Source organism: Diplotaxodon limnothrissa, linkage group LG20 (genome assembly GCF_057381915.1).
Source record: "Diplotaxodon limnothrissa isolate DT_005_m linkage group LG20, D_limnothrissa_male_GT1.1, whole genome shotgun sequence".
Lineage (NCBI taxonomy): Eukaryota > Metazoa > Chordata > Actinopteri > Cichliformes > Cichlidae > Diplotaxodon > Diplotaxodon limnothrissa.
In genome coordinates, this window is record NC_140615.1 from 14,418,851 (window position 1) to 14,433,813 (window position 14,963).

At 40.8% G+C, this 14,963-nt stretch overlaps 1 protein-coding gene across 1 annotated transcript in view; it reads left to right on the plus strand.

Moving 5' to 3' along the window:
- chchd6a (coiled-coil-helix-coiled-coil-helix domain containing 6a) overlaps positions 1-3,103 on the plus strand; it is a 74,504-nt gene extending 71,401 nt beyond the window's left edge. Inside the window, exon 8 of the mRNA XM_085344945.1 lies at positions 2,236-3,103. Within this exon, the coding sequence (XP_085201071.1) occupies positions 2,236-2,259 (24 nt within the window). The 3' untranslated portion in view covers positions 2,260-3,103. The remainder of the gene's footprint in view (positions 1-2,235) is intronic.
- Positions 3,104-14,963: the final 11,860 nt, after the last annotated feature.

Consider the following 14,963-nt stretch of genomic DNA (forward strand, 5'->3'; position numbering starts at 1 on the left):
CTCTCAGCACACACATGCACATATAGCACATCCATATACGCAGTGTGTCTAGCAGGCGGCTTCAGGTCAATGCGCCCCCAGCTCTCAGTCAATTGAGCTCGTTGCATCGTTCCACTTGGGCTAACCCTCCTCCCTGCTGCTGTCTAGTCTTTGAGGCCAAGTGGGGCAGAGTTGGATCAATTTTTTTTTTGACTTGGAATCCAAAGCAAATTTGCAAGAGATCCATTTTACGATAAAGAACCTTGGGTTAAAAACTGATTTTTTTTCTTATAGATGATTTCTGATCATAGAACTAAGCTTAATGGGCAGTTTGAGTTGAAATATATGAGAGGATCAGGACAAGTTATTGCTGTTCATTTTTAGGGGAACATCCATGTAGCGAGAGACATGTAAAGTCTGTTTGGGGCCTTTAGCTAAAAAATAAATAAATAAACAAAGGTAAACACCTGTTTCTGTTTCCAACACAACATTCTGTCACAGTTTGTATTGTCTGTACATGTAGCGTTGCGTAGTTGTTGCCATTTTTGTGTGACCTCAATAAATCCAGGGGAGTACTAATCATGCCCTGTCCACAGAATTTACATGAAAAAACGAAAATTTCAGTCAGCTACAAAAGTGCTCTTTGCAAACGCTCGACAAAATTTCACACGAGCTTGTGCTGCTGTCTTATGAATGCGTTACATGTGCTTCCTTGTACTTGATTGCTTCACATTTGCACTTGAAAAATAATCATAGTATATCTGATCCTCCATTTACAGCGAGTGTTGAACTTTCCTGTGGAAATGAGCTTATATAATAGCTAGGAGTCATCTCATTAGGTAATGTCTCTGTTTTCAAAGGAAAAGTTCTGAAAGACCTTCACATATGAGACCAATTATCTGTCCATTAGTTTTATACAATATAGCTGTATATATTCTTTAAAATGTATTACCTTAGCATTTCAAAAAGCTCCCTTCCAAAAGGTTGTAGAAACAGCTCTGTATGATGTCAGGGCTCAAGTCAAATTAGCGTGAGATTAGTTTAGTTTGTTGGTATCGCTCTTAGAATCACTGCGCCAGCAATTCAAGGTGTTAATTGATCGTTGCCATTTCACGTGAGGGCTCACAATCTGAGCGAACCCCTCTCATGGTACATAAGACAAGGTCGCTGGAATGATGGTGTCAGACGCGTCTTCTTTCCAGGACGATTTGTTGCTAGGGTTTCAAGGACCGCATTGATCTTAGGTTGAAGGATGAAGGTTGCACTCCGTGGATCAATTGCATGCAGCTGTTTTTAAATAGCAGGAAGGTACGCCTGATAGGCTGCGCATGCTGGAGCTTGGAGGTCATTTTGTTTGAAAGCTGCAACAACTGCAGCAGAAAAATGCTCGTACGACAGAGACTTTTTCTTGAAGGTTTTTTTTTTTTTTCACAATTGTGAATCTAGTGACCAAAACTTTTTTTTTTTTTTTTTTTTTTTTTCCTTCATATTGATTTAGATGGACAAATGTTTGAAGGCCAGGACACTGACACCGTCATCCCTGTTTGGTTTTGTGCTGCTCATACAAATACTAAATACACAGTGTACTGATCAGCCACAACATTTAAACCACCTGCCTGAAATCGTCCCTTTAATGCCACACAAAGACTCCATCAGGGCATAGACCCAGCAGCTCTTGGGAGATTCTGTAGTATCTGGCATTGGGACATTGGCAACGCATCCTTTGGGCCCGGTGGGATACTTAATCGAATTCAGATCTGTGGTGGTTGGAGGCTGGGTCAGTGCCCAGGGCTCTTTGTAAAGCATTACCTGAGCAATTTGATAGGTGGAGTTTTTCTCCATGGGGCTGGATGTGTGTCCACAGTGTGTACAGTGTGTGTGTTCTTGGCCTACAACAACATTTAGTTGCAGTTTGTAAGTCTCAAAGTAGCATTCAAGGTGGTCAGTGATAGTCACTCCACTCGTCAGTTGTTTAAATGTTGTAGCGTCAATTTTTAAAAAAAAAAAAATCTGACAAAATGATGACAGAATTTCTCATAAACCTCTTGAAGTTTCTTTTTATTTTTTGGGTTTGCTTATTTCCATTACCAGAGTAATCCCTAGTCTTACCCGCCTGACCTTTCTGCTGTGGTCAGTTAAAGGTGGCAGAGAATAAACAAAACGGGGACAACCCTTCCACCTAAGAACTCCTTCAAAGGTCAGCAGGCGTGGCTGCTGTGCAGATGGACTAATTCTCTGTTCTTTCTTCTCTCTCAGAACCTGCTGGTCAACCACGGATGAAGAGTGGGAGGAAAAGGGTAAAACCGTTACATGACGACAAGCTTTTACTTAAGCACTAATGGCAGCACTGTGGTCGCATCCTTGTTTTGCTTTATGAAAGAGATAGTTTGCAGTTAGCATGCCTTTTTTTTGTGCTATTTATCTGTGGTGTGATCCGTTACACTATTATTCTGCACTGCTACATACTACAGAGAAGTAAACAAGAAATGAGTGTGTATATTAGGCTCACGGGTTGAGGCGGTGCACTTTCAATTCAGTCATTTATGAGCGCTGTGATAAAGTATCTGCACTCTTCATGATTCCCCCTTTTTTTTTTTGTTGGTGCATTTCTCACATTTACATGTTTTAGATCATCAGGCATAGATGACTGTTTACTCTTAATAAATGACATCATTTAAACTCTCTGACTAATATCAAAATTTGCCTGATGATGTGAAGCATGTAACTGTGCTACAAAATAAGAAATCAAGAAGGGGGCAGATGATTTTTGACAGCACTTGAATGAGATCAGTGGAAAATGTTTCTTAAAATCTGACTTGTAAAGATACATTCAGGGGCACTCCTCCATCAGCTGAATGTGGAGATCAGGTTACGTCCAAACCCGTGCTAAATTTTGAAGGGTTAAAAAGACTGGAAGTCATATAAGAAGTGAGCTGAATCAGGTGCACAGGGACCGTCCTTGTTTTGATCTCAGATTGAAAGAAGAACTGACTCACTTGTTTTTCTTTTGAGCTTTATAGATTTGTATTTTTTTAATGACACAGGAATATGCTCAGGTAATCCTGGCCATGACTTTAATTCATCAGACCCGTGATGTATTATATGAGTTTATTAAACCATTCATATCCTCTCACGGTTTTGTGTCTTTAGTTGTGTGTTTGTGTGCCTAATTCTGCCTTGCTTCCACTTTTAATAGCTGAGTGAATTTAATTTCACTGCAGTGGTTTATTCATTTCTCTAAAGAAATGCAAAAAAAGGAACCTTGGGATATTCTATATAGATGAAGCACCATCCATGATAATCTATTAAAACCTTTCTAAGTCGTTTTGAAGGTACGGTTCAACTCAGGCTCAGTTTGAAAATGAAATGCTGCCATTGAGCAAACCGTTCTGTGACTTTTAGTGACTTTTTTTTCTAATAAATCTGTTTGAAATCAGTTTAAGAGACTGTGAGCTGAAAAATAAAACCCATTAACCCCCATTACGGGTTAAAAAATAATGTCAAAAGCAGGTTTCCTCTCAAACATAACTCAAAACAGTGGAGATGAAGAGAGTCATGTTAATATTTATTGTCAAAGATCAGTGAGAAATATTGGCAAAAGTAGATCAATGTGCTTTGTTTTAAATTAAGAGTCTACCAGCTAATTTGTCTTTCTTTTTTCAAATTGTGATTTTTAAGGCCTCTCAAGCCTAGAGACCAGTTGGCAATCCCCCACCAATGTCTGGTCTCGAGTGGTCGCTGGGTTCTCACAGAACGGATGTAGCACCAAAACCCTCACACAGTTTGTGTGAAACATGCTAACTTGTCGCTGACCAGTCTCCAGGCCTGCATGAATGCGCTTATAGCAGTTGATTTTACAGCAACAGCTAGCAACCTCCAGAAACTTTTTGCCAGTGAATACAAATTCTTCCCTACCAGTAAGTGGTTGCCAACGATTCTCTAGGCCTGTGTAAGAGGAGCCTAAAGGCTTTTTAATCTGTGCTGTTTTTACGTGCCAAATGCCAATCAGCTGGCATGCAAACAGAGGTTTCTAAAGAAGATACAGAAACAAGTGGATACTTCCAAACGTTTTCACCCAAGTCACGTAAGAAATAAGAAACCGCTGTGAAGATTTTTTTCCTGCTGCTACATGAATGGAATAGAAATATTGTAATTCCTGGTTTCATTGTTGTTGGTGGGGCCAGCCTCTCTCGCATTATACAGACTTCACATACTTGCAGAGTTACTGTTTTATTTTTTTATCTCATTGATATTACCCCACTGTGTCCTCTTACCTGTCTTAAAGTAGAATCAGATCCACACATAAAATGATTATGCTAGCTTTTACTGTTAAGGGCAATGCATTTTTAATTTGTACTGACTCGGTCAGCAGTGCACAGTTCCTCTATGTAGCAGCTCGTGCTCGTTTTTTGACAGAAAGCCAGTTTTATATATTTCAGGCAGTAAAGCAAAAAGGAGCTGCCACAGAGAGCACACTGCACCTGCTCATTAAGGGAGCTGACTTGTACTGTAAAGCTACTGATGTGTGCAGTATGAAATCAGATCACACAACAAAAGCTGATTATTGAGTGACTCTTTGATTTAAACTGAATGAATTTATTTTTGCCATACAGACACACCACTTACTCTTCTGCTGTGACGGGGCACGCTCAGTATTATCTGTACTACCTGTGCTATCAAACCCCACTTTGTGTTATTGCTGACTGAGCTGCAAAATAACAAATAGAAGCTTTCAAATGTCCCTAAAATGCTCTGCATTACTTTGCTTGAGCCCAGAGAAGATTTTCAGACTGTGTGACCTCCAGTACCAAGTCCTGACTGTGAAGTTGTGAAATAGCAGCGCACAGCCTGCCACTTTTCCAGTCTTCATCCCAGTATAGGGAATGTTTCCTCTCATAAAAGTAGCAGATAAATGTATGTTGTTAAAACTAGAGCCGATATTGGCTATATACAAACTATATCGGCACTGGCTAATATATTGTCTAATATTAAAATTAGTTCATATTAAAACTAAGTAATCACCACCAGAGTGGACTCTACAATTTATCCACTGCAACGTGTTCAGAACGCAACAAACCAGCTGATCCGAGCAGAAAATCTAAACAACTAATCTGGTAAAGTTCATTTTTCAACTGCATTCTTATATTATCTTAGAAAGCACTTATAAATAATTGCACATAATAAATGTTTAGAAACTCTGCATGTTTCCTGTGTCTGAAAGAAAAAAATATCAGCCAATACGTCAGCCAGTGTTGGTAGTGGTTTGGTTACAGTTGTGTGATTAACATGAGACAACAGATGACAAAAAGAAGACACAATTATGCAGATGTTTGGGCATTTAATAAATAATGAAACCTCCTGCATGTCGTCATGTTTCAGGCTGTTTAGGTAAGGCTTGTAGGCGCACGTCAGGAGCATTTTTAGGAGGGACTGCTTTGCTTTTACTTTTTTCTTTTCTACCAAACGCCCATCCTCCCTGTAGCTGTCAGACTGCTTGACTGCACGATAGCACCTGTAGCACTGTAATCTGAATGCATTGCTCGTCTTTACTGAATCTTTATGAAGGAAAAAAATAAATCTTTTTGATTGCTTGAGGGCTTTATGGAAACCTCACTGTATGTGAAGAGATGCATTTTTGAATAAGTTGAAGCATGATGGGATTTTTATATTTCAGGGTAGCAAAATAGAATTTGACACCTGTTTTATTTAACAAAAATTCAGTTTAAAAAAAAATGAAATAAGAGGAAAGAGAGCTGTACGGACAGTGGTGCAACTTGTACAGCTGGGGATGTTCCCTTTGTCCTCTGAGGTGTGCAGTAATGCACTTGATTGACTTAATGTAACAAGTTTGACTCAAGTGGCTACATTTTCCCTCCTCGGGGTAATTCCTCCTGAGTTGTAGCTTTAAAATCTGTATTGAGGCTGCGGTAATTGGCTTGGAGCAGGAGTTAGGCTGACAACGGCTCTGCTGCTATGCACCTCACAGTCGAGGTGTTGCGCGCGCACACACACACACACACATTTGGGCACTAGCGGCCAATCTTAATAAAAGAAATGACACGGTGGAGGAGGGAGGGTAGAAGATGCGGTCTCGCAGATGTTGCTACGGTAACAGCGGTGAGCAAGGGCTGGGAAGCTGCAAGGCAGCAAGTTAGAATGGAGAAGTGAGGGAGACGACAGTCGGCGCATTCAAATGCGTCCTCGCTCTCTCCCCGTTGATCCCGTGTCATACCCAATTACCACTGCAGCGAGGGGAAGGGGGGGAGAGTGGGGGATGTACAGAGAATACGGGAGGAGAAAGCGGAGCGTTCAGGGGTCTGCTTGAACCTTTCACAAATTTTAAGAGATGGCGCACGTGCTCGTGCAGAGGTAAACACCCACGCCTGTTGTTACACGTTTGCAAGGTTGTGGGGGGGAAACAGTGTGTTCATGAAAATAGAAGCATGTAGACTGCCAGCGCATCTCTGCATACACTACATACAGGCTTTCTTTTCTGCTGGCAATCCGCCATGAAATACAGACCTCCCATTTCTAATTTGTTGAGTTCTGGCTGTGTGGGGTTTTTTTTGTCCTCCTAGAAGTCATCAGTGAAACCTGGGATCATCAAAATTTCGCTGCAGGGGGGAAATATCACACCTGAAGTGTGGGTCCTTTGATGTAGCCAGGCCTCACTTATTTAAATGTAAATACACTGTAAACTCTGGCCCCTTAGATAATAACCAAGGATGGACTAGAACAATAACTCAACCTGGGAATTTGATTCAGTCCCAGGCCCCTCTGTTCAATATCTGTGGATGTAACAGGTATCAGGTTGGGAAGTTATCCTGATTACAGTGTGCAAAATGTGCTTTGACTTTAGGTGTAGCTTCAAAATCTCACTGAATCCAGTGATCCCAGCACAAGGCCACACACACAAAACCTTTAGCGGAAACACTTTTTGACACAAGACCAAGAAGTGCAAGGCGTTGTACAAATGTCAGAAGTATCAAAAGTAATAAAAAAAAATAATTGCACACAGTCACTGAAACACAGCCTTGGCTACAGTTCGCGACCTCTGAAAGAAACTGCAGTTCCCCAAACGGCCACTCGGCATTAAATCATCACACAGAGTTGCATATTTAAAATGCACAGCGTGTTTTGTTCTCCAGAGCTAATGTCTCCCTTTATGACAGATGGATGGGGTTCTCTCTCTTTTTTACACAGCTGACCTGTTTAACTTGTATTAGAGCTATGCAAATTAAAGATGAGACCACTCTGAGGGACAGGTGGGTACACTCTAACCTAGTTTTCATTGTCTTAAAACTAGAAACCCATTTAATATCACAGACACACCTCGCTAAGCTCATTAGCTAGCCAGTGGTAGATTTGGCTGTAGCTTCTAATCCATATGTATGACTACATCCAATTACAAGCAAAAAAAAGAGATAGCAATCCCCAAAATGTCAAACTCGAGGCTTGGAAGTGACATCACACGCTGGTTTGTGAGCCGCTGTCTGTGGTCGAGAGTTAGAACCACATCCTGAGAGGTCAGTCAGCTTTTTGCCGTTGCTGTATTATTGCTGTCATGATGCATGATGACCGTGTGGTAATAACACTGTCCTAAAGCCTTTAGGGTTTGAGTTTATGATGCACTTAAGTGGTGTCATGTATTAAATGAGCACTCAGCAGGCAGAGCAGGCCTGATCTAACGCCCCTCTTCACCACAGTTCTCCTGAACTGTTCTTGCACAAGACACAAAAGCCCCGTTTCTCTCCCAGCAGCGAAGCTGATGAGTAATTGATCATTATGATTTTCCGTGGAATTTCAATATAACCGAAGATTAAGGATTATATTGCCTGGTTTTAAAGGACTGTTTGTTAGTGTTGCTAACTCATATCAAATACTGTGATATAAAGTAGTGGATCATTTGAGAAAGATCCCTTATTCAAACACATTTAACGTTTTAGATTCAAGACTGCCACCTCCACCAAACTCCATGCAACCGACCCCCACTCACAACCCCCCACCACATATGTTTACCCACATACACACACACACAGAAACGCACATTGATGCCACACCTGCCACAAGGGAAATCAGTGAGTCTTTCTGCTATCTCTCCTCTCCATCAGATTAACAGAAACACTGACATCTATTAGCCCAACACTCCATCTGTTCAGCAGTGTGTGTGCGTGTGTGTGTTTCCTCTGCAGAGGCCTTCCCTCACTACATTGCTCCTCCGATTAAATACTTCCACTCCTCTAATGCCATTAAAAGGATGAGAAAAGGTGGATGAGGGGATGAGAGAGAAGCAGCAGAACGGGACAGGGGGAGAACGGTCTGCTTAACCTCCGCCGTCCGACAGAGCAAGCAAACGTTTAGTGAGAGAATGATTTAATCCCCCTGTAGTAGCCCGGATTAATCCTCCGATTTATCACTGCCTCGCTCTTTTCTCTGGGCCTCGCTGTCATTTTCTCTCCCCTCTCAACCGTTTCTTCATCCCCTCTTTCTTCCTCTGTAATGCGTCTGGTTCTGATTGGCTTAATGCCGTTTAATGTGGTGACTTCCCTTTATCTGCCCATTGTCATTATTCTCTCTTAGGGACAAAGGGTTGCTATAGTGAGGCTTCCAGTGGTTTAAAATGGTACTGACATCAGTTTGTGTGTATTGTGGACTGTTCAGGGCTGCTCACTGTGAGGCTGAAAGTAGGCAGCGTGCTGCTTGGTGCTGAATGCTTAAACCAACATGTTGCACTCTGTATGCTAGCATACTGATTAGCAGGTATTTTCTCTATGCCTATAATCTCAGTTTAACTCGTTGTCATGCTTTCCCAAAGCTATTGTGTAACCGAACCCTGAGAGCTGAAAAACGGTTGTGTTTTCAGTGAACATAAGACATTGGTGGACCACATCTCCCTCTTCCAATAAATAAAGAAATACAAAATTATTCTGTCTGTCAGTGTTGTGTAGGCTTAATGTGATATGCAAAAGTGATCCTGAAATGCTGACATACAAGTTTTCTTTGGCTGCTTTTTCATTCACTTTCACTCCAATTCTTTTACCTGGCTACTTTGAATGACTCATGTCAGTGTAATCATAAAAAAGGCATCTGAAACCAGGCATAGATCAATGTTTTTGATACACAAAACATGCAATTTAGCAAAGAGTACTTTTTTACCAGCAGCCTGGTAAATGTTATTTATTGCCATTTTTCTACAAGAAGCCAAAAATGACACACTTTATCAGGCGTGGAATTCTATTTTTGCAACCAGTGGGGTGGTTTCAGAGCTATTAGCCAACAATGTGTCAAATCTTGGTGGTGTTTGGACAAAAGGTTTGCAGCGTCTGCAGCCATGGTGGAGGCTCTGTCATGGTTTCAACCAGTGGTGTTGGGGATTTTGTTAAAACTGACCTGTAATTGTTGTTCCCGAGCAGAGCAATTTTTGGAAATCCCGGAACACCGCTGACATGCTGCATTCCCCCAAGACTGTCCGAACGTGATCAGGGGGCATCCCAGACGGTGCGTGTGACAGACAGACAGACAGACAGACAGAGGAATGAGTGGATACTGATCATCACTCTACCATTCTTGTTAAATTTTACCAAACTGCCTACCGCACAGCTGCTGTCAGGTGGTTTCCAGTAAATGGCATCCTCCTTGTTAGGCAGTTTGGACCTGCTGCCTCCTTATTAAATGTAGTTTTTATGTAGAAAAGAGAATGGGCCAAATGACACATACCATCCTCCAACCTTGTTAAACCCGGACAAATCCCTTCCTGTTGGGCATTCCTGGGTATAGGAATAGACAGCTGTAGCATAACAGGCCCCTCATTTCACTGTAAGCGTTTCAACCGACACTTTCCATTAAATTCCTTAAGAGCAGCACAGATTTTATAGTGTCACCGTGAAGACTGCTGTTGTAAAATTGTTGAGGGAATTTTAATAATTTCTAGTGTGAACAATAGACTAAAAGCAGTGCTTATCCCATCCTGCTTGTTTACTCAATAGCAGCAATGAAAAGTGAAGCACAAGATAATGAAGATAATGAGGAGACGCTGGATGGCTGTTAGCTGTCCAGCCTGAATTTAATAGCTACATTACGCTGCCGTTTACACATTTAAGTAACACGTGCATCAGCAAATGTATGTTGCATCCTGTAGCAAAGCAGTGTGTCAGGCCTGTGACTATATCGCAGGTCATCGAGCAGACACCGGAGCAGGGGAGATCATTTAATGGTAGTTTTGCAGATTTAATCCACAACCTGAAATTTCTTTTGCTTGTTTTGTACCTTTCTAATGGAATGTAATTGTTGCTCAAGATAATAGCACAGTCTGCTAAGGAAAAAGGTCTTGTGCTGTCTGTATTTATATCTATTTTTCGTAGTTATTTAAAATGTGCCACAGGTTATTGTATGAAAGAAGAAGTCGTTATAATGACCTTCCAAATAGTCCAAGACTATTTGTACATCCACTGGTTGCGGAGAAACATCATCATCATTTATCGGTATTTTGCCTATCAAAGTAAACTTACTGTTTTTTGGGCTCGGTCACACAAACCTCCTGTCACTAAAACCAGGAACAGGAGGTGAAATTGGTGTCAAAAGGATTGTGATTGCTTTAGTCCCAACCAGATTTCCACAGTTGGTGGCAGTTTGCATAGAAGACTTTGACTTGTCTGCAAACAGCAGCTAACTAAGCTCTACAACAGAAATAACAGGATTTCAAAATCTATACATTATAAGCAGAGAATATTAAGTGAAGAGCACCCATTGCAATGTTTGTCACCAATAAATACTGTTAATTTAATAATTCTTATCTCTCCTTTTGTAGTATAGAAAAAAAATATTGATTGTTATTCTATTAATGCAAAAAAAAAAAAAAAATCAACATTAAACTGGCTTTCTTCTACATGCCCCCGCTAAACTTTAGTGGAACTTTTTTTTTTTTTTTTTTTTAATTTAAAAACAGCAAAGCCAGCACATGTGAAAAGGCGCAGTTTTTATTTTCAAGGTCTACCAATGTGTCTAGCTGCAGTTTTCTGGCGATCACGAGGTTTTTGATGCAGCACTAGGTACATGTTTGCGATCAGTTTGACCGAGCGCTTTTATTTTACCAGTAACGCCCACAATGAAACACCAGTGGCTCCAATGGGTTCTGTAACTATTCCAAAAACACTCTAAGATGCAGACTGGTGGAGACTGGGAGCAAACCACTGACCTTCCAATTAGAATAAAACCTGCAGTACCTGAGCCATAGCCAAATGCTGGCAAACATAATGACATCGCAATGAGCCTTAGGTTTTTAGTGCTACTTACAAATTGTTATCTAAGTAGCTAAACCAGGATGGAGCGCATAGCAAACATTATACCTATGGTACAGATTTCACAGAGATAATCAAACGCGAGACCTGACAAAGTGTGATAATGATTGTGACTACCATGGTGACCCATGTACACCTCATTATAGAGCCAACTCTCACTTTGTCATTAAACGTGTGTTGGAGTGTACATGTGTGAAAGAGAAATCCAACGCCTTGTAACCCAAGAAGAAAAACAGGTCATGTTGTAACTATTGCCCACTCTACCTGAACATTAGCAAATGTTTTAAATGAAGATAATTCAGTGTAAATTTTATACAAAAGTCTTGATGTTTGTTAAAGAAATGCAAAGTTTCGTAAGATCACCTCGGAATATTTAAACACTCATTGGGGAAAGACTGTTAATTAACCTTTTGTTGCTTTTGTTGCTTTTTGTATTCAGTTCTTCACCTTTTTAATGATAGTAGAAACATGAACAGTCAGACACCAAAGCAACCAACTACAAAAGTTTTTAGAGAGATAAAAAAAAAAAGAAAAAAGAAACATATAATTAGCTTATCAAATACCAGGGGAGCTGCATGAGCCAGATGGCAATGAAGTAACAGTGTCTGATGAGTTGGCGTGTTTGGCTAGAGCTTTTGGATGCAGAACGATGCGTGGTGTTGAATTAACAATGTTTGATGAGCCCAGAGCGGCCTATTGTCAAAGAAAACCTCAAAACACATGGGAGGTGTTTTTCACTTATTGTGCCTGACTACATCTCGAGCCTCTCTTCATCTGTGTCCCAACTTCAAGCCAAGCTATGGTCCAAATGTCAGGAAGTATTTTAACTTGGGTACGTTGGGAGCTGACTTGCATGACCTTTCATTTAACCTAAAACAGTGGCAGCTGTAGAGGACGTGACCAAGCCTGCTGCTCTTTGATTCTTTAACTTTGGCGCTGTCCACCAGATTTTTGTTTGTTGTTTGTTTTGAAGAAATGGTTACGATTTCTAATTCAGTCATTGGTGTGGTCCGATTTTTAACACAGCTTTTCCAAATATCCTAGTTTTATTTTCGATGCTTACATTATTTTACTTCTCCAGAATTTTCAGGTTTGACAGGTTTTCTGATATTGACATTGGTCTTCAGTTCACCCCACAGATTTTCAGTGTAATACAAGTCAGGGCTTTCTGCAGCCCAGTCGGTAACTATCATGTTGGTCTTCTCAGGGTAGTTCCTCACTGGAGCCGACGCATGTTTTGGATATTTGTTGAACTGGAAGACAAAGTGATAACCCACACCCAGTGTACCTGTAAAATCTTCACATAGCTTTCTTCCTTCATGATTCTTTCCACTTTGGTGAGAGTCACAGTTGAGACACACTGAAGCATCCCCACAGCATAATACTCCCACCGCGGTGCTTCACAGTGGGGACGGTGTTCTTTGGGTTGTACACCCTTCCCTTCTGCTTTAAAACATGCGCAGCTTCTCTGTGGTCAAAGAGCTGAGCTTTTTCTCATCTGATCAAAGGAATCACTTCCACTATGCAATATCTTTCTCAAGGTTGACCTGAGGACACAGTTCCTTTAATATGTGCTTTCTCCTATTCTCTCTTTTTCCTGTGTACTCTTCACTACAGCAATTCAATTCAATTCAATTTTATTCATACAAATCACAACAACAGTCGCCTCAAGGCGCTTTATATTGTAAGGTAGACCCTACATTAATGCATACAGAGAAAAAAACCCAACAATCATATGACCCCCTATGAGCAGCACTTTGGCGACAGTGGGAAGGAAAAACTGCCTTTTAACAGGAAGAAACCTCCAGCAAAACCAGTCTCAGGGAGGGGCGGTCAGCTGCTGCGACCGGTTGGGCCAAGAGAAGGAAGACAGGATACAGCACTATCAAATAAAGGCAAAAATGCCCCCGAAACTTTCTTTCAATGTGCTGTGAATTGTACAAATCAAATCACAAATCACTTTTTATTGTCACATCACATGTGCAGGCACACTGGCACAGCACATGCGAGTGAAATTCTTGTGTGCGAGCCCCACAAGCAACAGAGATGTGCAAACACAACAACACAAACGAGCAAAATACAAGAATGGCCAACCTGAAACTAATAAATATATGTACAATATATAATAGTGTATGCATTTCTGGATGTGTATACTAAATATTTTCCTACGTGTGTGTGTGTGTGTGTGTGTGTGTGTGTGTGTGTGTGTGTGTGTGTGCGTATACACATTTTTACAAATTAAATAGTAAAAAAATAAAATAAAATAATAATAATAATAATAATAATAATAAAATATATAAAATATACAGAGTTGAATATGTGCAAAACAAGTGGCATTTATATACAGTGTGGAGTGCATAATGTTGAAGTTCCAGTAGTGAAGCTTCAACATATGTATGTGTATTGCCTGGTTTGGTTGGATCATTGGACAGAAATGATTGCTGATTGAGCATTTGGGGACAGTGGGGAGGAAGAACTCTTTTGTATGCACCAACTGGTGCAACCATTATGGACAGGCATTTGCTGTGAGGTGACAAAAAAAGAAGAGAGTTGAGACAACCTTAGCAACTTGTTGCACACAACAAGTGCAAAAAGAACTAAAAACCGAAGGAAAGAAAACATTATGTCAACAATGATTCTAAATGTACAATGACCTGCCTTCAGTAAAGCATCCTGTGCCCAGCTGAGAGGGACTTTACCTCAGATGCAATAACAGAAAGATTCAACACACCTTTACTCACACTCTGTGACACATGGATTGCTACCAGATCAATAAGAAGATGGCTCTCGACATAAATGAAGGTATTAAACCACTCACATCCTCTCTAAAGACGCTTTATCAGATTGGTCCAAAGATTTAGTGCCAGTGTTTTTCTGCCCTCCAGATACGCCTAAGGAATTCCTGTTATTTGTTCTTCTGCTTTATGACGCTCGCAGACATATTTTTCAAGGGAAGACAGACAACACAGTCCATATGTTTTGTCCACAGTGTGCAGACAAACAAATGTTTGATGTAAAACAAAACAGTGGAAGTTTTCATCATCGTGTCTCGCCCCGCTAGGCAGAGGGGAAAAAAAAAAAACATCGACTTACGCAATGTTTGTGTCAGAGAGGCTCACACTGAATCTGCGCTCCTGCGTCTACTGGGAACACCTAATCACGACTCTTGGTTCTTTATCCTTGTGAGCTGCGCTTTTCTAAAGCTGTTCAGACACGGTCCAATAAGTCAGCAATGACTCTCCAGCGGTGTTTGGACTGTCCAAAGTGGAATGGGTTGAAGAGAAAAAAATAAACCTTGATGGCTTCAGCGATGTTGGATGACACTTTATAGTAATTCATTCATTCCCTAACTGCAGTCTTGAATGAGAAACAAGGGGGCAGCCTGTGAGGTGGCTCTATGAACATAAGGTGAAACAGTGAGGATAGGTAGGAAATAAGAAGCAGGTGTATCATGAAGAAGAAAGGGCATTAATAAGGAAGACTCTGGACTAAAAATCTCCATTACAGGACGGCTTTCATTATGAAGACAAGGCTCTAAGGTTTGATGTCCGCAGTTTTAATGATGTTACCTTTGATATTGAAATCTGTCTTTAGCTCCACTTTCCCTTCCTTTTAATGAGAACTCTGTTAAACACGTTCATGTGTAGAAGCTAGAGAGCTAACTCACGCCCGACTGCATGTCACTTA